This window comes from Salmo salar, chromosome ssa15, assembly GCF_905237065.1.
Source record: "Salmo salar chromosome ssa15, Ssal_v3.1, whole genome shotgun sequence".
NCBI classification, from domain to species: Eukaryota; Metazoa; Chordata; class Actinopteri; order Salmoniformes; family Salmonidae; genus Salmo; species Salmo salar.
This window is the reverse complement of record NC_059456.1, coordinates 65,053,520-65,076,331: the sequence shown is the minus strand read 5'-3', so window position 1 is coordinate 65,076,331 and position 22,812 is coordinate 65,053,520. Positions and strand designations below refer to the sequence as shown.

The 22,812-nt window shown below is 43.0% G+C and overlaps 1 protein-coding gene across 1 annotated transcript in view; it reads left to right on the top strand.

Annotated features, from left to right (window-relative positions):
* LOC106571924 (cadherin-4) overlaps positions 1-22,812 on the top strand; it is a 397,705-nt gene that overhangs the window by 338,426 nt on the left and 36,467 nt on the right. The window contains exons 6-9 of the mRNA XM_014145495.2: positions 4,809-4,964; positions 7,902-8,046; positions 11,344-11,516; positions 14,831-14,968. Of these exons, the coding sequence (XP_014000970.2) occupies positions 4,809-4,964; positions 7,902-8,046; positions 11,344-11,516; positions 14,831-14,968 (612 nt within the window). The remainder of the gene's footprint in view (positions 1-4,808; positions 4,965-7,901; positions 8,047-11,343; positions 11,517-14,830; positions 14,969-22,812) is intronic.

Genomic DNA, 22,812 nt, shown 5'->3' with positions numbered 1-22,812 from the left:
CAAATGTTCAATGACCCTAAGCACACAGCCAAGAAAACGTAGGAGTGGTTTCGGGACAAGTCTCTGAATGTCCTTGAGTGGCCCAGCCAGAGCCCAGACTTGAATCCGATCTAACATCTCTGGAGAGACCTGAAAATAGCTGTGCAGCGACGCTCCCCATCCAACCTGACAGAGCTTGAGAGGATCTGCAGAGAAGAATGGGAGAAACTCACCAAATACAGGTGTGCCAAGCTTGAAGCGTCATACCCAAGTAGACTCGAGGCTGTAATCGCTGCCACAGGTGCTTCAACAAAGTCCTGAGTAAAGGGTCTGAATACTTTGTAAATGTGATATTTCAGTTTTAAAAAATGTATAAGTTTGCTAAAATTGATGAACAAATCAAAATAGATTTTAGAGTTTAGATTCTTCAAAGTAGCCACCCTCTGCCTTGATGACAGCTTTGCACACTCTTGACATTCTCTCAACCAGTTTCACGAGGTAGTGACAGGTGTGCATTGTCAAAAGTTAATTTGTGAAATTTATTTTCTTCTTAATCTGTTTAAGCCAATCAGTTGTGTTGTAACAAGGTAGGAGGTGGTATACAGAAGATGGCCCTATTTGGTAAAAGACCAAGTCCATATTATGGCAAGAACAGCTCAAATAAGCAAAGAGAAACAACAGTCCATCATTACTTTAAGACATAAAGGTCAGTCAATGTGGAAATGTAATGAACTTTGAAAGTTTCTTCAAGTGCAGTTGCAAGAACTATCAAGCGATATGATGAAACTGGCTCTCATGAGGACCGCCACAGGAAAGGAAGACCCAGAGTTACCTCTGCTGCAGAGGATAAGTTCATTAGAGTTACCAGCCTCAGAAATGGGCAATTAACTGCACCTCAGACTGCAACTCACAGAGTTCAAGTAACAGACACATCTCAACATCAACTGTTCAGAGGAGACTGCGTGAATCAGGCCTTCATGGTCCAATTGCTGCAAAGAAACCACTACTAAAGGACACCAATAATAAGAAGTGACTAGCTTGGGCCAAGAAACATGAGCAATGGACATCAGACAACTGGAAATCTGTCCTTTGGTCTGATGAGTCCAAATTTGAGTTTTTGGTTCCAACCATGTGTCTTTGTGAGACGCAGAGTAGGTGAACAGATGATATCCGCATGTGTGGTTACCACCGTGAAGCATAGAGGATGATGTGGGGGTACTTTGCTGTTGACACTGTCTATGATTTATTTAGAATTCAAGTCACACTTAACCATTATGGTTATCACAGCATTCTGCAGTGATACGTCATCCCATCTGGTTTGCACTTAGTCCCACTATCATTTGTTTTTCAACAGGACAATGACCCAAAACACACCTCCAGGCTGTGTAAGGGCTATTTGACCAAGAAGGAGGGAGATGGAGTGATGACCTGGCCTCCACAATTACCCAACTCAACCCAATTGTGATGGTTTGGGATGAGTTGGACCGCAGCGTGAAGGAAAAGCAGCCAACAAGTGCTCAGCATATGTGGGAACTCATTCAAGATTGTTGGAAAAGTAATCCAGGTGACTACCTCATGAAGCTCGTTAAAAGAATGCAAAGGTGTCATCAAGGCAAAGGGTGGCTACTTTGAAGAATCTAAAATATATTCTGATTTGATTAACACTTTTTTGGTTACTACATGATTCCATATGTGTTATTTCATAGTTTTGATGTCTTCACTATTGTTCTACAATGTAGAAAATAGTCAAAATAATAATAAAGAAAAATATATATACTGTGAGACAGCTAAGACAGCGCCACAGGGAGACAGGGCAGACAGCTGATCGTCTTCACAGTGGCAGACCACGTGTAACAACACCTGGATCGGTACATCCGAACATCACACCTGCGGGACAGGTACAGGATGGCAACAACAACTTCCCGAGTTACACCTTGAACACACAATATCCCCCATCAGTGCTCAGACTGTCCGCAATAGGCTGAGAGAGGCTGGACTGAGGGCTTGTAGGCCTGTTGTAAGGCAGGTCCTCACCAGACATCACCGGCAACAACGTCGCCTATGGGCACAAACCCACTGTCGCTGGACCTGCGACATTCCTGCAAGACAGGAATGTCAGTGTTCTGCCATGGCCAGCGAAGAGCCCAGATCTCAATTCCATTGAGCACGTTGGATCGGAGGGTGAGGGCTTGAGCCATTCCCTCGATAAATGTCCGGGAACTTGCAGGTGCCTTGGTGGAAGAGTGGGGTAACAACTCACAGCAAGAACTGGTAAATCTGGTGCAGTCCATGAGGAGGAGATGCACTGCAGTACTTAATGCAGCTGGTGGCCACACTGTTACTTTTGATTTTGACCCCCCCTTTGTTCAGGGACACATTATTCCATTCCTGTTAGTCACATGTCTGTGGAACTTGTTCAGTTTATGTCTCAGTTGTTGAATCTTGTTATGTTCATACAAATATTTGTTGTCAACAAATATGTTAAGTTTGCTTAAAATAAATGCAGTTGACAGTGAGAGGACGTTTCTTTTTTTGCTGAGTTTATATATATGGTTCGGACAATCTATATACCAAAAATTATTAAGATCTGATCATTTGAACATGTATTCACATGAAATGTGTAAAAAAAACTTAATCCCATGTGTCCAAAGACTAATTATATATCAGTAAGCTAAAAGAACAATTGTATTAAAGGAAAATATACATTTCCATTATTAACATGAATAGGTTCATTTTTATTTTTTTAACCTGGCAAGTCAGTTAAGAACACATTCTTATTTACAATGACGGCCTTCCCCAGCCAAACCCGGATGACGCTGGGCCAATTGTGCACCGCCCTATGGGAATCCCATTCTCGGCCAGATGTGATGCAGCCTGGATTCAAACCAGGGACTACAGTGACTCCTCTTGCACTGAGCTGCAGTGCCTTAGACCGCTGCGCCACTCGGGAGCCCAATTGCTTTGCTGCACACTCTACACAACAGCACCTACAGACAGTGAGCTCACTGAGACTCTTACCAAGCAGTTACAGTCAGTGTCAGAATGGGTCATTAACAATAAACTGGTATTAAATACATCTAAAACCAAAAGCGCTGCTGCCAAACCCAGATTCCTCCGTCGGACTGCCAGATGAACGCCAGAGAATGCATTTCCACTGCTCCAAAGTCCAATGGCGGCGACCTTTACACCACTCCAGCCGACGCTTGGCATTGCGCATGGTGATCTTAGGCTTGTGTGCGGCTGCTAGGCCATGGAAACCCATTTCATGAAGCTCCCGACGAACAGTTCTTGTGCTGACGTTGCTTCCAGAGGCAGTTTGGAACTCAGTAGTGAGTGTTGCAACCACGTGCTTCAGCACTCGGAGGTCAAGTTCCGTGAGATTGTGAGGCCTACTACTTCAGTGCTGAGCCGTTGTTACTCCTAGACGTTTCCACTTCATAATAACAGCACTTACAGTTGACCGGGGCAGCTCTAGCAAGGCAGAAATTTGATGAACAGACTTGTTGGAGAGGTGGCATCCTATGACAGTGTCATGTTGAAAGTCACTCAGCACTTCAGTAAGGCCATTCTACTGCCAATGTTTGTCTATGAAATAGCCAAATGAAATAGCCAAATCAACTAATTTGAAGGACTGTCCAAATACTTTTGTGTATATATAGTGTTCGTACCCCACCAGACACGCCACTATGGGTTTCTTCACTGTTCCCAAAACAAAAAAAGATTGAATAAGTCGCTCAGTTATGTATAGAGCCATGTCATCGTGGAATGCTCTGCCATCAGTGGTTACTCAGGTAAAAAGCAAGTTTAGCTTTAAGAAACATATTGTATCACAGCTCCTCTCCTCTTCTAAAGGTCTAATTTAACTGTATATAATAGTATGATTATGTATATATGAATAGTGTGTAAATAGTATTTTTCTTGGTGTCTTTCCAATATATAACTCTTATTTTTCATATCTATTTTTTTCAATGTAATTTGTATTATTTATTTTTATTGAATGTCCTTTGTCATGTATTTGTATATTTTATGTGAACCACAGGAAGAGTAGCTGCTGCATGTGCAGTAGCTAATGGGGATCCTAATAAACTAAACTAAACTTCCTTAATAACAGTGTTTACGAGAAGAGTTTGACATTTTCATTTTCTTATTTGTCTTCTTCTGCTCACGTTGTGACAGCGTCCTAAGCACAGTCCCTGTAAGAGCTGTTTATTAAAACTCCAGCTGTCAAGCAGAAGAAAAATGCTCTTTGCAAATGTACGTTGATTTCTTTTTCTATCCACTGAAAGAAAGAGAAATATTGAATTTCCAGTCTGAAGTACTCCAGTTGTGCCAAAGAGAATGCGTTCTGCACCATTCCGTAGCACTAATGAAATTCACAGCTATAGCTGGGAGTGCTGTGAGTTATGATGGATGTGTTTGTTTGTGTTTGTGTATGTATGTGTGTGCGAGCGTGCCTGTATGTGCTTGTGTGTCTTTTTGATTGAATATACAATATCTGATGATTGTCTCTGGCTCTGGCCCATGGTATCATTGGTCTCCCAGCCTCTACAGTATATGATGATCTAGTCCTGGAATAAACAGTTAACCAGTCACACCAGTGGATGCAGTGGCATGGAGTAGATTATGGTGTACCATCAATGTGTGGTACTTTTCTATGCGGCATCACCATCTAACACATATTTCATAACCCACTGTCAAGGCAATGTTATTTCTCCAATCTCCCATATCGCTCAATGATTGAATGTGCTTCGAAAGATGAAACCGATTTCAGAAACAGTAGTAGACCACAGAGTTAAAACTGACATGGCGTTAACTGTGTCTTGTCGCAGATCCGTTCGGACCAGGACCGTAACATCTCCATCCGGTACAGCATCACGGGGGTGGGAGCGGACCAGCCACCCAATGAGGTGTTCAGTATCGACCCTGTTGCCGGGAAGATGTTCGTCACCAAACCCCTGGACCGAGAGAGGAGATCATCTTACCATGTGAGTCACACACGCGTATTTACGCACGCACACACACCTGTGTAATGGGTTAGTGACAGGCTGGCAGGTTGTCCAGATGGAGTGTTGATTGAGAGAGTGAAGGCTGAGGCTAGCTACAGCTACAGACCATGAGAATGACTCTACCAGAATTGGTCACCCACTCATTCATGCTTCGCTCTACAATTGCGTGTCTCTCTCTCTCTTTTTTTCCTTGCCCCTCACATCTCTCCATCCTGTCTGCCACGCATTTGTTGGACTCAGTGAGCTCGGAGGTCCAGCTTTCCAGGAGGATGCAGGATCGATGGGGTTGATTTGTTAGGAAAGGCCAAGGCTTGATGATGCCTGCTTGACTTTAAGCTCAGTCCCAGGCTGGATGGAGGTGAATAGCATCCTCTAACTGTACATCAGTTGGGTGAGGTGAGGGGGCAGGAAGACAGGTTGAGGATGAAGATGTCAGAGCTGGACCTGTGTCTCTGTCAGACACCATTAAAGAACCGAATGTAGCCACACAGTCAGCAACTATACGTTATCCTTTATGTACGTAAAACTAACTGAACATGAGCTATATTTTGTGGTAAAAGTTCTCTTTCATTATCTTACAACTGTAATATGAAGATGTAATTGAAGATGACTAATACTTCCTCAAAGCGACTTTGTCGGCAGCTTTTTCATTCAACATTGGTTTTTAATGTGTGTTTCTGATTTCATAACAAGGATTAAACAAAGACACAAGAAAAGTTTGAAGACCGAAACTTTCTTGTCTTCAAAATAAGCACGCTCCGATTCATAGCAGGCCAGGGCATCCAATCAGATAAAAAAAATAAAAAATACTTTAAAAAAAGGAAGAAGTCAGTGTTCTGGGTCTTGTGTTATCTCCATCGGATGCTTGGCCTGTGCCAAGTGCTGGGCGCCACGATGCGTGGCGTGGTGTGTGTTGTTTCCTCCCTCGTACCCGGTCCCTTTCAAGATGATAACTTTCATTCGGACCCAGAATTACATCTTGGCTTCTTTAAACACGGCTGGTAATCTCTTACTGGCGGTGTTATTGAATGAGGGCGTGGGGGCCGCATGCCGCAGCGCAGGGGGAGAGATAAGGGCTTGCGGGCTCCCAGGCTGCAGTGTAGCAGAGTGCCAGTGCAGTGCTCGGATATTGGGTGCAGGGCCAGATCAGACGATGCAGAGGAAAAAGTTAAGTCAAATTAACCTTTAGGAGACTTGGCTGATGCAATTTTTGTGAGATGCAGAGAGGAGAGGAGGGGAGTGGAGGGCAGGAGAGAGATTGGAGAGGATGTTCACCTGTTTTAGAGGAGGGAAGTGGATGGAGCTTCCTCCTAATTCTATTTCCCGTCACAAGGCCACAACCCTGCGGTCGAGGCATCGCTATGGCCATCTTATCAGAAGCATCGAAAAGGTGGAGGACCTGCGGCTCCAACTTTGATATTCCTCTCCTCCCGACTTGTTTATTTCTCTTCTTCTTGAGAATCACATGGATCTTACTATGTCTGCTCAAGGATCCTGTTGATAGTCATCTCAAACATTCTAACAGGCTACATATTTGGCATCCTTAGCCTGTAGCAGTGAGATGTTAGTCCAGGGGTCCCCTATATCATTCTTAAACCTTCACTATTTCACGCAGTCTAAAGGGATATTGTTGAATAAATCCTCTTTGTTGATTTAAAACATCCTGACCAGTTAAAGGGGTCATTTGTCATTGTAGTATGGTCAGGGCGTGGCAGGGGGTGTTGTTTTTGTGTGTTTTGGGGTTGGTTTATTTAGAGGGGATTTGTTCTAGTTTTCATTTTCTATGTTCATTTTCTATGTGTGGCCGAGTATGGTTTCCAATCAGAGGCAGGTGTCTTTCGTTGTCTCTGATTGGAAGCCATACTTAGGCAGCCTGTTTTTTCCTGTGGGTTGTGGGTGGTTGTTTTCTGTTTAGTGTATGTTCACCTGACGGAACTGTTGTCGGCCGTTTTGTTGTTTCGTTCTAGTGTCTTCATAATAAAAGTGAATATGAGCACTATACACGCTGCGCCTTGGTCCCCTTTATACGACCCGCGTTACACAAATAGCAGTATGTACAGTAACTCCCTGATTTTATAGAGAGATCTGAAAATATGTTTCGTTTTATTTTTCAAATTGAGTCTGTTAGTTTGGCTCACTCCCTGGGTGCAGTAAAAACAGAGCGTAGATGTTTATTGAATCTTAACAGATACTCTATAACTGAGTTATGTTACCAGCATTTTTCTCCTGCAGTGTTCTTTATCAAAACATTTTGCTTTCAGATATCTGGACATGCTTTCCAGCCTGTATCGATTTGGGTATTAATTCCATGTCCAAACTTTGTTTGAAATCCTAGAGTTGGCTGCTGCTATTGATCTACGACAGGACACAGCTGAGCCTGGCAGCGGTTCACATCAAATCGCTGTGTTTGTGATGTTGGCTGGAGGTTAAGAGATTTTGGGATTCCCCTTAAAAAAAAAATAAACAACCACAGAATGTTGGACTGAGATCCAAGAAGACCAGGAGAAGAAGGATACAAAGAAATAATATTTTTATGGGAAGTCAGCTTTTTATAAAAGAGGTTGTTGTGTTTGTTACTTTGAAGACACCAGTTCTGAGGATTCGGTGTTGGAGAAAAGAATGGACAAAATTGTAGGGTGTGACATTTCTCTCCCAGAACTTTACATTTAAATTAAATGTAATCATAGTTGTTGTTTTTCTGGTATACATTATTGGTGCTGGGTGCCCATTGGTCTGCACAATTGATGTATGCAATGCAACATTGTTTATTTCTGTCTGTTCCTGTTGTTTTTCAGAAATATGCCTTAATGCAGTGTATAGTACTGGTTGCCACACTGCATATCAAGCATATCGAGTTTGTTAATGATAACTTAACTGACCATCTCTCTCTCTGTCTGTCTCTGTCTCTCCCCCCAGCTTCGTGCCCATGCAGTGAACATGAATGGTGAGCGGGTGGAGAGCCCCATAGACCTGTACATCTATGTCATAGACATGAACGACAACCGGCCTGAATTCAAGAACCAGGTCTACAACGGCTCTGTGGATGAGGGCTCCAAACCAGGTAAACACAGGAAGGAAGGAAGGAAGGAAGGGAGGGATAAAACACCACCTCTTTCTCACAAACATGGACGGAAGAAAGTTACTATATAAATCACACTGCAGAGAATAGTGAGTTTTACAACAGTCTTTGTACATTCCTTTGCGTGAGAAAAATCGAGCCCAAAGAGGATACCATTCGGGGCTTTTATGTTTTTTTTTTTTTATAGATTTATTCTGCTTCACATTCCACTTGATATAGACCAGGGGCATTTATTCAGATGGAGGGCTTCTGTCCTGCAGTGTGTTCATTTAGCCAGCTCTAGTGCTGGGCTGCATGGCCATAAAGCTGTGGATTTTATTTACCTTTATGTGTGTGGCTGTTGTGGCTGGAGAGGATATTGAGGATTAAATGTGCCAAGCTGCAGCTGTAGCTCCACTGACTCATTTCATGTGTTCCATCATGAGGGAGATGAGCTTTGTGTGTGTGTGCGTGCGTGTGCGTGCGCGTGTGTGTGATAAATTGAGAGAAATACTGATGAGCCAGGACTTATTTTACTAGCTGTGATCTGAAATCTGAAGAGGTTTCCTGGGGCTAGCTGCGTACTTTACTTTTCTCACTTACTCTCTCTTTCTTTCTCTTTTTCACTCTGAACCGATTTTGCTACAAATTCTCCCACTCCAACACAAGGACGCATGCATGCACACACACACACGCACACATCCCCAAACCTCGGCGGTAGCATGCGTGACATGCAGCCGAACAATAATCATAAAAAAATTGTTTTAGAATCTAGAGCTCCAGTGGTTTCAGTGGGAAGCCAATTACTGAGTTGAATTCGTTTTCAAATTAAAGAGTCATTTAGAGCCCTAATCCTGTCAGGCACAGAGTAGGACGCCCGTAGAAAGGGTCCACATTAAGCCCCCTAAGAGTGGCGTTTAATGAAATTACCCAGGCGATGGGTGACACGGTGTGAGTCTCCATCTCTCCTCCCTTTTTTTCTCCAGAAAGGGAGACAGAGAGAGAGAGAGATGGGTGGAAGATTTATACTTTCCTTCGTTTGAACCAAACCAAAAGCAAAGCCCCTTTCTGCCTGTCCTTTATCTCTCACTGTGTTCCTCTGGTCTTTCTTCCTCTCCTTTCTCTGAGTCCTTTGGAATCTTCCTTCTCTCTCCTCTGCCCCATTGACAAATGCTGCTTTGAAATGTAATGGAGTTTGAGATGCGGGCTATGGTGTGAATTATCTCTGGACGGAGCCTGTCACTGGGATGATATCACTATCTCTGGTAATTAGAATTGTATGGAAACTACTGCTGGAGAGGAGAGGACAGAGAAAGAGAGCAATTGGAAAGGAGACTGGGACAGAGAGAGAAGAGCGTAATAAGGAATAGAGGGAGAGTGAGAGATCAGTGTGTGTGTGAACCAAGGTTATTATAGTAAACAAACAAACAAACAAAAAATATACAATTACAAACCCGTTTGAAATACTAAAACTATACTGAAACTATTATATTTGACTCCAAAACGAACTAGAACAAAATAAAAACCATAATGAATTATGTTCAGTTTTATTATTAGTTTTTCTCAAAATATAAGGGTTTTCTATTCACCTTATGCATTAGTGACATCTCCAAAAACACAATAACTAAAGGATAGTATTGAAACTAAATATAAATGTTTCTATAAAACGTTAACTAAATAAAAAACATCAAATCAGATTGAACTGACACTAACTGAAACTGAACTTGAAACTAATAGAAATACAAATGAATATAAAAATAAGTCCTGTCAAGTGATTTAAATAATGAATCAAGTTAATGTTTTAGTAGGTCTAATCCCCCTTATTAATGTTCTTGACGTTTAACACAAACGCACACATACGTCTTGTACAGCTAACCTTGTGGGGACACACAAGTCAGTCCCATTCAAAATCCTATTTTCCCTAACCCTAACCTTAACCTGAAAACTTAACCCTAACCCTAGCTCCTAACCCTAAAACTAAACCTAGCTCCTAACCCTAAACCTAATTCTAACCCTAACACTAATTCTAACCTTAACCCTAAACCCCCTAGAAATAACATTTGACCTTGTAGGGACTAACAAAATGTCCCTAGTTGGTCAAATTGTTGTGTGTCAACAATTATTGAGGGGACTACTGTTCCCCACAAGTATAGTTAAACATGTCCACACACACACACACACACACACACACACACACACACACACACACACACACACACACACACACACACACACACACACACACACACACACACACACACACACACACACACACAGCTTTATGTACTGTTAAAGATTCAGGCATTCTAAATGAGTGTGACTATAGGAAAACATAACTGTCTCTAAGGATATAAAGAGATTTTCAACTTGTCCAACAATGTTATGGAACCACTGTAATCATCTGTACTGTAAAGGTTTCCCACACCCTTTCTCACACTCATAGAGACGCTTCAAAGGTAGGCTGCAAGAGTTCAGTGTGTATGATTGTGTGTGTGTGTGAGAGCGGGAGTAAGTGGACAAGTTTGTTTTGCGTGCCCCGGGTGGGCGCGTTTTCAGATTTTAGGCCATTCCATTGGTCCTTAAGTGAAGTTTCCACTCACCCGGGACACCGGGCCATGAAAAACGAACTTGTCCACTTACTCCCTCCCTCACACACATCTTCTCGCACACACACACACAATCATACACACTCCTCTCTTGCAGCCTACCTTTGAAGCATCTCTATGAGTGGCCTTTTCCTTTTCAGTTCTTCCTGTGCCATCCAAATCTGTGCATAGGCTAGTCAGTGGTCAAGTTATCAGGTTGCTAATTAGCTACATGATTAGCTAGCTAAACAATGTAGTTTGTTATCAAACCAAAAAAGAGCGTCTCGCGAGTAGTTTAAAACGGCCTGTGACATGCGCACGAATCCGCAGCGGAAAGAACAACATAGCTCTGATGATATTGGGTATAATTATGTTTTTTTTTTAAGATGCCATAAGATTTACATGATTTTGGCTAGAGGCACACGGTCTTCAGCAGAAAGCGGTTTCATGTAAAGGTGCAAGCATTGACTGTAGCAGGTGTTCCGTGTTGTGTTCCGTGCTTAAAAGGGTCTGTGCGGAAACATGTGGGCTTAAAAGTGCTGTCCCATGGTGATAAACATGTCACCCGTTAACGTGTTATTAACACATTAACTTTGACAGCCCTAATGAAAACATAAAACTATAGTAACCTTGGTTTGAATGTGTTTGCTTACAGTGTGTTTGTCCCAGTGTACAGAATGTACGCCCAGACTGACTGTTGCCTCCTCATCCTCAGGTACATTTGTGATGCACCTGGCAGCCTTCGATAATGACGACAACACCACGGCAAATGGGATGGTGCGCTACCGGATCCTGTCCCAGACGCCACACAGCCCCATCCCCAACATGTTCACCATCAACAGCGAGACTGGAGATATCGTCACCGTGGCAGCAGGCCTCGACCGCGAGGTCAGTAACCCTGGTAACGCTGGTGGGATGTGTTCTCACTGAAAAGTAGAGTTTTTCTGGTCAGGTCAAAACAACTCCTGGCCCTCCGCATAAGAAATGAGGATAATGTAATTACATGAAGGTGAATAGCAGTGCTGGAACTGCCTCCGGGAAAGAGTTATGTAACAGAATCAGGCAGTGTGTTGTCTGTAGGGTATTTCCATTGTATTTTTCAACTCAGAGGTCCATCTTTGGCTCTTATAAGGTGTGTGTGGTTGTAGCCCATCTAGCATACATGTTCTCCGTGGGTGTCTGTCACCACACGTCACGCTCTGCTCAGCGTTTTCCAAGCCACCCCCCTGAGGTCACCTTGTTTATGGAGCTGTCACGTTATGACAACATCCTAACATCTTTATTTAAGTGACACGGATGTCCCTGTGACAACACCGTCAACGCCCTAAAGGGAATCTCTCTGCTGCATCACCCTAGCCACCTGTCACTGCTGACAGACCTATTAACAACACGTCATGGAGCCTTCAGGTGTGTGTGTGTGTGTGTGTGTGTGTGTGGGTGTGTGTGTGTGTGTGTGTGTGTGTGTGTGTGTGTGTGTGTGTGTGTGTGTGTGTGTGTGTGTGTGTGTGTGTGTGTGTGTGAGAGATGGCACCCTTGACACCTGTCAAACACACACTGAAGTACACAGAAGGAAGGAAGAGAGAGGCTGATGAGTTGGACATGGAAAGAGAAAAGGAAGGGAGGGATGAGAGATAACGGCAGGTAGCCTAGTGGTTAGAGCGTTGGACTTGTAACCGAAAGGTTGCAGGATTGAATCCCCGAGTTGACAAGGTAAAAGTCTGTCGTTCTGCCCCTGAACAAGGTAGTTAACCCACTATTCCAAGGATGTCATTGAAAATAAGAATTTGTTCTTAACTGACTTGCCTAGTGAAATAAAAGGTAAAATAAAAATATAAAAAATATAACTGAGTGATACAGAGAGGGAACCGTATGAAACAATATGGGAGACACACAATAAAGGAAGGGAGGGATGGATAGAAAAGGAGATAAATTGATGAAGACAGAGGAAACATTTTAGCTTAACCCCTGCTTGTTGTTCCACATCTTTTATTCGAACACTGCCAATCAAACCTGATTCATTCCCAATGTTGGATTAGAGCTAATACACACACAAACACACACACACACACACACACACACACACACACACACACACACACACACACACACACACACACACACACACAAGCTGTACACAAGCTCACACTGAAATACACACAACATTCTTTCTTTCTTTTACACACACACACACAATCTTTCTGTTGGAGCACACCAATGTACTTACCTCAGAAAGTTTCCTCCAGCATTCCCATAGAGAACAGATAAGAACACCCTTACCCTTGCAGAAATCTGAGTGCATATATACATAAACATGAATACTTAACAGAACAGGAGGCTGACAGAGAGCGAATGAGAGAGTAGTACAGGCTTCGCTGTTGCTCTAGCCCAGTTTTCAGAGTTCGGCTACAGTCTCATAAGGTCTCTCTGCCTGCCTTTCCTCAAGAGACTCCAGCTTAAAGGAGGTTTTCTCCAAGAAGCCAGATGTCGAAGTGTGCCCCCCTCTGATCTATCACTTTCTCCCCTGACTCCTCTCCCCTACCACACATGCCTTTCAACACTTTCCCTTCTTCCTCACTCTTCCCATCCACCGCTATAGTCCTCTTATCCTTAGCTCTCGCTTTCCTTCTTCTTTGTCTTTTTTTTTAAACTTGTACGCTACTCAGCTCATCCCAGCCTCTGTATCCTTCCTCTGTCGTCTTTTCTCTTTCCCCTTTGTTTCTTCATGGTCTAGGAACGGCAGACTCAGGTGACAGCAGCTCTGTAGAGAAGCAGCTAGTACAGTACAGGACAGTGTGGGGCGTAGTTGGTGATGTGTCGTGGTTTAGAGAGGTTCCGAGGTGCTCTACATAATTAGCGACTTGTCTAATTAGTGGGACTGCTGTACACACTGTGGATTCTCCCTGATAGGACTGGCGGGCCAGCTAGGGCTCCTGAACAAGATTTGTGTTTGTGTGTGCGTACTTGCGTGCATACGTGCACGTGCGTGTGTTCCTGTGAGCGCACATCTGTGTGTGCATGTGTGGATGTGGATGTGTGTGTGGTGGGGGGTCGAGAGGCTGCTGAGCAGAGCTGAGCTGAGCTGTCTAATCCTCCTGATGTGGAGTCACAGTCTAATTGGGATATTTACTCTGTAATTAGCAGGTGATGGAGACACTGGGAGTGTAATTGGGAATCCCAGGGAAGAGACACATTATCCTGACAGCTCCCAGGTCCTGTCCCCCCTGCCTGCCTGCCTGCCTGTTTGTCTGCAGCCTGGGACAGGGGGAGAGAGGGAGGGAGGTACACACACAAACAAACTCAAAGGGGTTTTCATAAGAACACATACACATACCGGTATAATCAAATCTCTATGAGTAGGGCAGCGTTCTAAGGCGAATGGGTTGGTTTCAGCACCATGGACAGCTAAGTAGAGCGTCATAGCTGTTGTGGTTTCCCATTTATGTTGACCTTTAGGACCATGGACAGCACTTACATGGGCTGTTGTGTAAAGCTGTGACACATTCAGCTTCTCTCAGCTGATACTCAACTCTCCACCTTTCTGGAGAGCATTTCCACACAAAATGGTTGCTGTGAATTGTAGGCTACACATAGGAGAGCTGGTTGCCCCAACGCAACACGTGAGGAAAGAAGAACATTAACCGATTTGTAAAAAGGCAAAGCAACTGTGTGAAGAGTAGGGGGAGGAGGTAAGAAGATGGAGGGAACATTTCTCTGTGTTCCCCCAGGTAGGAGACTCTGTGCTGTTCTGAACAGGCTTTCAGCGTTCCTTTTCACAGTGCTTGGGCTCCCATTAAGATGAGTGATAGGGCCTGAGATAGGGGCCAAGGTAGGGGAGGGAGAACAGTCATGGGAGGGGATAAACAAGCCATTTTGCTTCTAATTTCGTCAGAGACATACCGGACCCACACTGGCAAAGCTGTTACCAGGCTAAAGGTTTGTGGCTGAGGAGAGAACCACAGTGGGTGTAGAGGAAACCTAACGTGTGTGAGAGAGAGACAGAATGTGTGTTGTGTAAAATGGTTTATTATTTCTGCACAACCTAAAGAAGAGGATACATTGACCTCCTTGTACTCGTTATGCAGTTTTGTATGATTGAGCATTTAGTGTTTTTTTTCTCTCACTGTGTGTAAGTTTGATCACTGGTTGCTCTTCTTAACTGTCTCTCTCTCTCTCTCTCTTCTCTTTGTGTGATTGTCCTGTAGAAAGTGTCCCAGTACAGCATCATAGTCCAGGCCACGGACATGGAGGGCAACCTAAACTTTGGCCTGTCCAACACGGCCACTGCCATCATCTCTGTCACAGACATCAACGACAACCCCCCGGAGCTCACCTCCAGAACCGTGAGTAGAGAGTAGGGCTGTTGCGGTGACCATATTACCACCACATCATCAGTCATGAGTCATGACCGCAGTAGAATTCCCTCAGGACATGCGTAGTATCCACCTCGCTAAGGCTCAATTGTCCTTCTAACCGTTCTGACATCATTGCAATCAAAACAGTATTGTGCTTTTACAACTCACCTCACTGTGATTGATCAATTTGAAGAAACACTGCGATTGATCAATTTGAAACAAGAAGTTCAACAACAGGTTGAAACTGAGTGGAAAACATGGCGATTGTGAATGTTGCTTCAAAGCCTAACAACGAAATGGTCAGCGCTTTCTAAGGTGATGATCAATTTAAAACACTCATACGCATATTAGAGCTTATACATATGCATAGGCCTATATATGCCCGAAAAAAATAAACTGAATTTAATTAAGGATTATGCTGTTCGTTGTACAATACATAGCCTACCGCATATTACGCACCACAGAAAAACATTTTTTTAAATGATTTAAGATGTCTTTAATTGGTCTAGCCTATATTCCAAAATTAAACAAATTGTAGTAATAGCCTTTGAGTGTGGACTGTATTATTATGCATACTGGATGGACTGGTTACCTTATGCTACACTCTAAAGTGAGTCTGGGAGAGGCCTGGGCAATGCTATTGGTTCATTGCTTGTGCAGGGGGGCTTTACAGAGTTCGCTTACAATTGTAGTGAATTTGTATTTGATTTTGAATAGCCTAGTAATAGGGCTTTTTTGCCCTTCGTAATTAACAGGGTGTCACATTAGGCTACCGTTAGCTATAGAATATCTCACCACCGTGCGTTTCCATCTCCTCCCCTCTCTCCTTCATTACTTTCTCAAGCGTGCAGAGAGAGGAGCTGTCAACAGTTTAATGACATATGTTTTGTTGTGAAAACATGTTACTTTCGATGTTCCCAAACAGATTTCACATGGTTTCCCCCGAATGAAGCACTTGGTAGCTGAAGGAACAGGGTTGGGGAGCCCATGGCATACAGAGTTTGGGTGGAATATCACCTGTCGAGCAGCGAGAGGCTGCATACTCCTTAAACAATGGTTGATGCAAGGAGTGAAATAACCGGAGGTGGGAACGTGGCATCCCTTCGCTATTGGAGTGCTTAGGCGGATGACATGTATTTTTTTCCCCCTGCCCCTGTTCATGCCCATTTGATAATGTGTCATTCTAAATCCAAACTAGTTTAACATATTAGTAAAGACAATATTCATTTGAGAATAGTCCGATGGGTGATCATATCATCACTTGATGAGAGAACAGTGTGTGCAGCCTGAGGTAAGGATCAGAGTGCAATTTTTTTTTTACTTCTTTCTCACATCATCAATAGCCTGTAGTCACATCATGCAGCCCATATATGTTTTGATTTCTAAGGCATTATAAGGTTTGTATCATTAACAACTAAAGTTGCCAAATAACTCGTAGCCTGTAGGACCTGTTTCAAATGATTATTTTTACACTCAACATAGCTTTTTATATGTGCACTCTCTCCGGAATGGGAAAAATATCATTTTTATTTTATTCAGCTAAGTTCAATTATATTCTTCTTACTATAAAATCATATAATATAAAATAATGAAACAGGACTTATAAGCATATCTTGTCTGCTAAATGAACAAGCCTACAGCGTACGGCATGCCACATAGCCAGATAACATACAGTAAGCAGTTTGCATGACAATAACCGGCTGACAAAACGTCATGTCCGCCACAGAATAAGTAGACAGGGGAGAGGGGAGAGGGGAGGGAGAGGGAGAGGGGAGGGGGAAGATGGGGTAAGGTATGGGAGATGGAGGACTGGAATATAGGGAGAAGGGTAGAAGATGAAAGATATAAGGTGAGAGGAGAAAGGGATGAAACACAGCCATGGCATCATCTCAGAGACGGCGCACACTCCTGACCTGAGTGAAATAAACATCCAATCTTCAACGTTCATCACCCAGAAAACAACAGCAAGCAGACTTAATGATGATTATAGTGGTGATAATGGTGATGATCATTACCATATATGAAAAAAAAAGGTCATTCCTGGAGTCAAACCAAATCAAAGAATGATGTGTGTAACCAAATCATTATGGAGATCAGCAAGACTAGCATAAATTACTGCAAATGTATCCATACATCCTCTGGTCTTCCAGGGAATGTTGATCGTTTTACAGTAGTTCCCCCAGCAGTGATGAGTACCTCTTGAACAAGCCTGCTGTCCACACACACATTTTAGTCATTTAGCAGATGCTCTTATCCAGAGTGACTTATAGTAGTGGTCCCCTGTGGGATTTGAACCAACAACCCTAGTGTTGCGAGTACCATGCTCTACCAACTGAGCCACACAGTCGTACCCTGGAGGCACCATGCTGCCAGACATAGTAAATGTGTGGAGAGTTGCAGATAGGGGAGAGGAGGGATGAGATGAGGGGAGGCAGTGAGTAGAAGCAGTATTCCTGATAGTTGGCGAAATGAGAAAACTCTGAATGATTTGTTATCCGAATGGCTGGAATGGGTAGGATGGCTAAAAGTATAAGGGAGGGATGGCAGAGAGTAAACAGCAAGGAAGGAGCTGTGATTTCTACAGCACGGTGCTAGACACAAAGTTCTGTGCAAGCAATTAAGCAGGTACTTGTGTTATGATTGTAAGCAAAGATGCAGTGGCTAGTGAAAGTCTTCACATTTTTCTTACTTAAAATTACATCTAAAAAGGGTTTATATTAGAGTTTTTTTCCCTATAGATCTGCACAGCCTACTCCACATTTTCAAATGGAACAATGTCTTGATTGTGTATGTCTTCACACCCCTGAGTTGATACTTGATGGAGGCACCTTTGGCAGCCATTGCAGCTGTGAATCATTTTGAATAATATTCTATTAACTTTGCACAACTCTTAGGGCAATATATGTCCATTGGTTTTGTCAAAATTGCTCAAGTTCAGTAAATGTGTTAAGGAATCATTGAGTGCTGAGACCACTCAGGAACACTCAACACCTCTTGGAAAGCCATTCTGGTGTGTCTTTGGCATAAACGTGTGTAATTGTCTCACTGAAAAATGAGACTACAGTGGGGGAAAAAGTATTTGATCCCCTGCTGATTTTGTACGTTTGCCCACTGACAAAGAAATGATCAGTCTATAATTTTAATGGTAGGTTTATTTGAACAGTGAGAGACAGAATAACAACAAAAAAATCCAGAAAAACACATGTCAAAAATGTTATAAATTGATTTACATTTTAATGAGGGAAATAAGTATTTGACCCCTCTGCAAAACATGACTTAGTACTTGGTGGCAAAACCCTTGTTGGCAATCACAGATGTTTCTTGTAGTTGGCCACCAGGTTTGCACACATCTCAGGAGGGATTTTGTCCCACTCTTCTTTGCAGATCTTCCCAAGTCATTAAGGTTTCGAGGCTGACGTTTGGCAACTCGAACCTTCAGCTCCCTCCACAGATTTTCTATGGGATTAAGGTCTGGAGACTGGCTCGGCCACTCCAGGACCTTAATGTGCTTCTTCTTGAGCCACTCCTTTGTTGCCTTGGCCATGTGTTTTGGGTCATTGTCATGCTGGAATACCCATCCACGACCCATTTTCAATGCCCTGGCTGAGGGAAGGAGGTTTGATTAAGGTGAAGTTGATGCGGTGAAGATGTCCTGTCCCCTTAGTAGAAAAACACCCCCAAAGCATAATGTTTCCACCTCCATGTTTGACGGTGGGGGATGGTGTTCTTGGGGTCATAGGCAGCATTCCTCCTCCTCCAAACACGGCGAGTTGAGTTGATGCCAAAGAGCTTTGGTCTCATCTGACCACAACACTTTCACCCAGTTGTCCTCTAAATCATTCAGATGTTCATTGGCAAACTTCAGACGGGCATGTATATGTGCTTTCTTGAGCAGGGGGACCTTGCGGGCGCGGCAGGATTTCAGTTCTTCACGGCGTAGTGTGTTACCAATTGTTTTCTTGGTGACTAAGGTCCCAGCTGCCTTGAGATCATTGACAAGATCCTCCCGTGTAGTTCTGAGCTGATTCCTCACCGTTCTCATGATCATAGGAACTCCACGAGGTGAGATCTTGCATGGAGCCCCAGGCCGAGGGAGATTGACAGTTCTTTTGTGTTTCTTCCATTTGCGAATAATCACACCAACTGTTGTCACCTTCTCACCAAGCTGCTTGGCGATGGTCTTGTAGCCCATTCCAGCCTTGTGTAGGTCTACAATCTTGTCCCTGACATTCTTGGAGAGCTCTTTGGTCTTGGCCATGGTGGAGAGTTTGGAATCTGATTGATTGATTGCTTCTGTGGACAGGTGTCTTTTATACAGGTAACAATCTGAGATTAGGAGCACTCCCTTTAAGAGTGTGCTCCTAATCTCAGCAAATCTTTCTGATTGAGAGGGGGTCAAATACTTATTTCCCTCATTAAAATGCAAATCAATTTATAATATTTTTGACATGCGTTTTTCTGAATTTTTTTTGTTTTTATTCTGTCTCTCACTGTTCAAATAAACCTACCATTAAAATTATAGACTGATCATTTCTTTGTCAGTGGGCAAACGTACAAAATCAGCAGGGAGATCAAATACTTTTTTCCCTCACTGTATATCCCAGTGTTCGGTTTCAGAAGACTGAGGAGGTTTTTGCTTGAACTTTTTACCTGGGTTTTGCTCCTATCATATTTATTTGATCCTGACAAACTCCCCAGTCCCTGCCGATGACAAGCATACCCATACCATGATGCTGGCACCACATGATGCAGCAACATTGAAAATGTGGAGTAAGTTGTGTTGTTTGGTGGGAAATAAATCAATTTTAAAGTCCAGGTAGCAGATAATGGAACTTATCATATATTTATGTAGTTGGTGCTGTATGTTAATTAATTTACATTACCAGTCAAAAGTTTGGAGATACCTACTCATTCAAGGGTTTTTCTTTATTTTAACTATTTTCTACATTGTAGAATAATAGTGAAGACATCAAAACTATGAAATTACACATATGGAATCATGTAGTAACCAAAAACGTATTAAACAAATCAAAATATATTTGAGATTCTTCAAAGTAGCCACCCTTTGCCTTGATGACAGCTTTGCACACTCTTGGCATTCTCTCAACCAGCTTCACCTGATATGCTTTTCCAACAATCTTGAAGGAGTTCCCACATTGGAGGCCAGGTCATCTGATGCAGCACTCCATCACCCTCCTTCTTGGTCAAATAGCCCTTACACAGCCTGGAGGTGTGTTGGGTCATTGTCCTGTTAAAAACAAATGATAGTCCCACTAAGGGCAAGCCAGACTGGATGGCGTATCGCTGCAGAATGCTGTGGTAGTCATGCTGGATAAGTGTGCCTTGAATTCAAAATAAATCACTGACAGTGTCACCAGCAAAGCACCCCCACACAATCACACCTCCTCCTCCATGTTTCACGGTGGGAACAACACATGCGGAGAACATCCATTCTCCACAAAGACACGGTGGTTGGGACCAAAAATCTCAAATTTGGACTCATCGGACCACAGGACAGATTTTCACTGGTCTCATGTCCATTTCTCATGTTTCCTGGCCCAAGAAAGTCTATTCTTATTGGTGTCCTTTAGTAGTGGTTTCTTTGCAGCAATTCGACCACGAAGGCCTGATTCACACAGTCTCGTCTGAACAGTTGATGTTGAGATGTATCTGTTACTTGAACTTTGTGAAGCATTTATTTGAGCTGCAATTGGAGGTGCAGTTAACTCTAATGAACTTATCCTCTGCAACAGAGGTAACTCTGGGTCTTACTTTCCTGTGGCGGTCCTCATGAGAGCCAGTTTCATCATAGCTCTTGATGGTTTTTGCGACTGCACTTGAAGAAACTTTCAAAGTTCTTGAGATTTTCCGAATCGACTGATCTTCATGTCTTAAAGTAATGATGGACTCTCATTTCTCTTTCCTTATTTGAGCTGTTCTTGCAATAATATGGACTTGGTCTTTTACCAAATAGGGCCATCTTTTGAATGCCACCCCTACCTTGTTGCAACACAACTGATTGGCTCAAACGCATTAAGAAGGAAAGAAATTCCACAAGTTAACTTTTAAAAAGGCACACCTGTTAATTGAAATACATTCCAGGTGACTACCTCATGAAGCTGGTTGAGAGAATGCCAAGACTGTGCAAAGCTGTCATCAAGGCAAAGGGTGGCTTCTTTGAAGAATGTAAAATATTAAATATATTTTGATTTGTTTAACACTTTTGGTTACTACATGATTCCATATGTGTTATTTCATAGTGTTGATGTCTTCACTTTTATTCTACGATGTAGAAAATAGTAAAAATAAAGAAAAACCCTTGAATGAGTACAGATTTGTTCAAACTTTTGACTGGTACCGTATATGGTTTCTAATGCTCCCTGCATATATGCTCCCTGCATATAAAAACCACAAAGAACACAAGATCTTAATTTCTATGACTCACACAATCTTTATAGAATAAAAATCTAATTTAATCAATTACATTTGGAAAAACAAATTTGAGTGAACATTAGCAAGCCAGCAGCAGATGAAATAGAAAGTGAATTCATCTCCTCCCTTTCTCCCCAGTTTTAGCTTGTGGCTATCACTGTCTAGGTTTAGGATATTTACTAGCCCGTACCAGTGACAAACTTAGCTATGTTATCGACATAATTGTTGTTACATTTTGGGACAGGACCTTGAGCAGGTGTATTCATGCATGTATGTGTATTTCATTAACCCTGTGTCAGTCATTAAGCCACGCTGAGCCCTCCAGTGGCCCAGGGGCGATCTGAGCTGATTAATTCAGCTGTTTATCGGAGCTCCAGTGCGAAAGGAAACAGCTTACGCAGGTGGAGCGCCTCATGGCACAATCATTAGGAGAGAGCTGAGAGGTGAGGAAAAAGGGGAGTGAGGAACAAACGACGAGAGCAGGGAAGACAGGGATATAGGAAAGGTAAGAGATGAGAGGAAAGAAAGGGACATCAGCAAAGACAGTTTATTATGAAGCTTCACATATAATATATGTATATCCGACTGTACAGTATGTTTTGAGGTCATGTGGATGTCTTGTCGGCATGTGCGTTTTCCTATCTGCAGCTTCTCCAGTTGTGAGTAGGTGGGTGTCTTGGGGAGCTGAAGGTGCTTAATACAGCAGAAGTATCATTTTCACGCTGGACGTTATCATAGGAGTTAGTATTAGCATGCACCCTGGGGGCCAATAAGATCCTTATGATGATGAGTTTGCAGATTCGCTAAGCATGTGTCAGACGTAGAGCTCATCAGTGATATGTTGCGCCACAGCCACACAGCAGGGGCAAGCACAGAGAGAGGGGAGGAGAGGAGAAGGTTGTGGGCTGCAAGGCCGAGAGTAAGTAGATGGGGATAGGGCGGAGGAGAAAAATAAACAATAGAAGGTGGTGGGTTGAAGGAGAAGAGAGCGAGGAGACAAATGAAACCCGACAAACATTTTAATGGCAGAAATCTTCCTTCCAACAGTCATTTGTTTAGTAATTTCACCACTTCCCTACTCCACTGACTATCAATGCACATTGTACAAATATTCCACAATATGATCAGCTGTGGTATCTATGATGTACTATTCTGGCTTTTCCATATCCAGAAGGAGAACACACACAGTCAGGACCACTGTAAATCAGACCCCCTTTTTTACTATATTAGGATTCAACAGTTGCGGTAGCCGATTGATGATAGTAGTTTGTACCGGATGGAGTCTCATCCACTGTATTTTTGTTGTGTTGAAGTGCATTTCAATCACCCAGCACAAATGGGGGTTAGCTAAATAAATGCTGTGGCGGATATTGATGATGATCGCCCTTGTTATTCTGCAA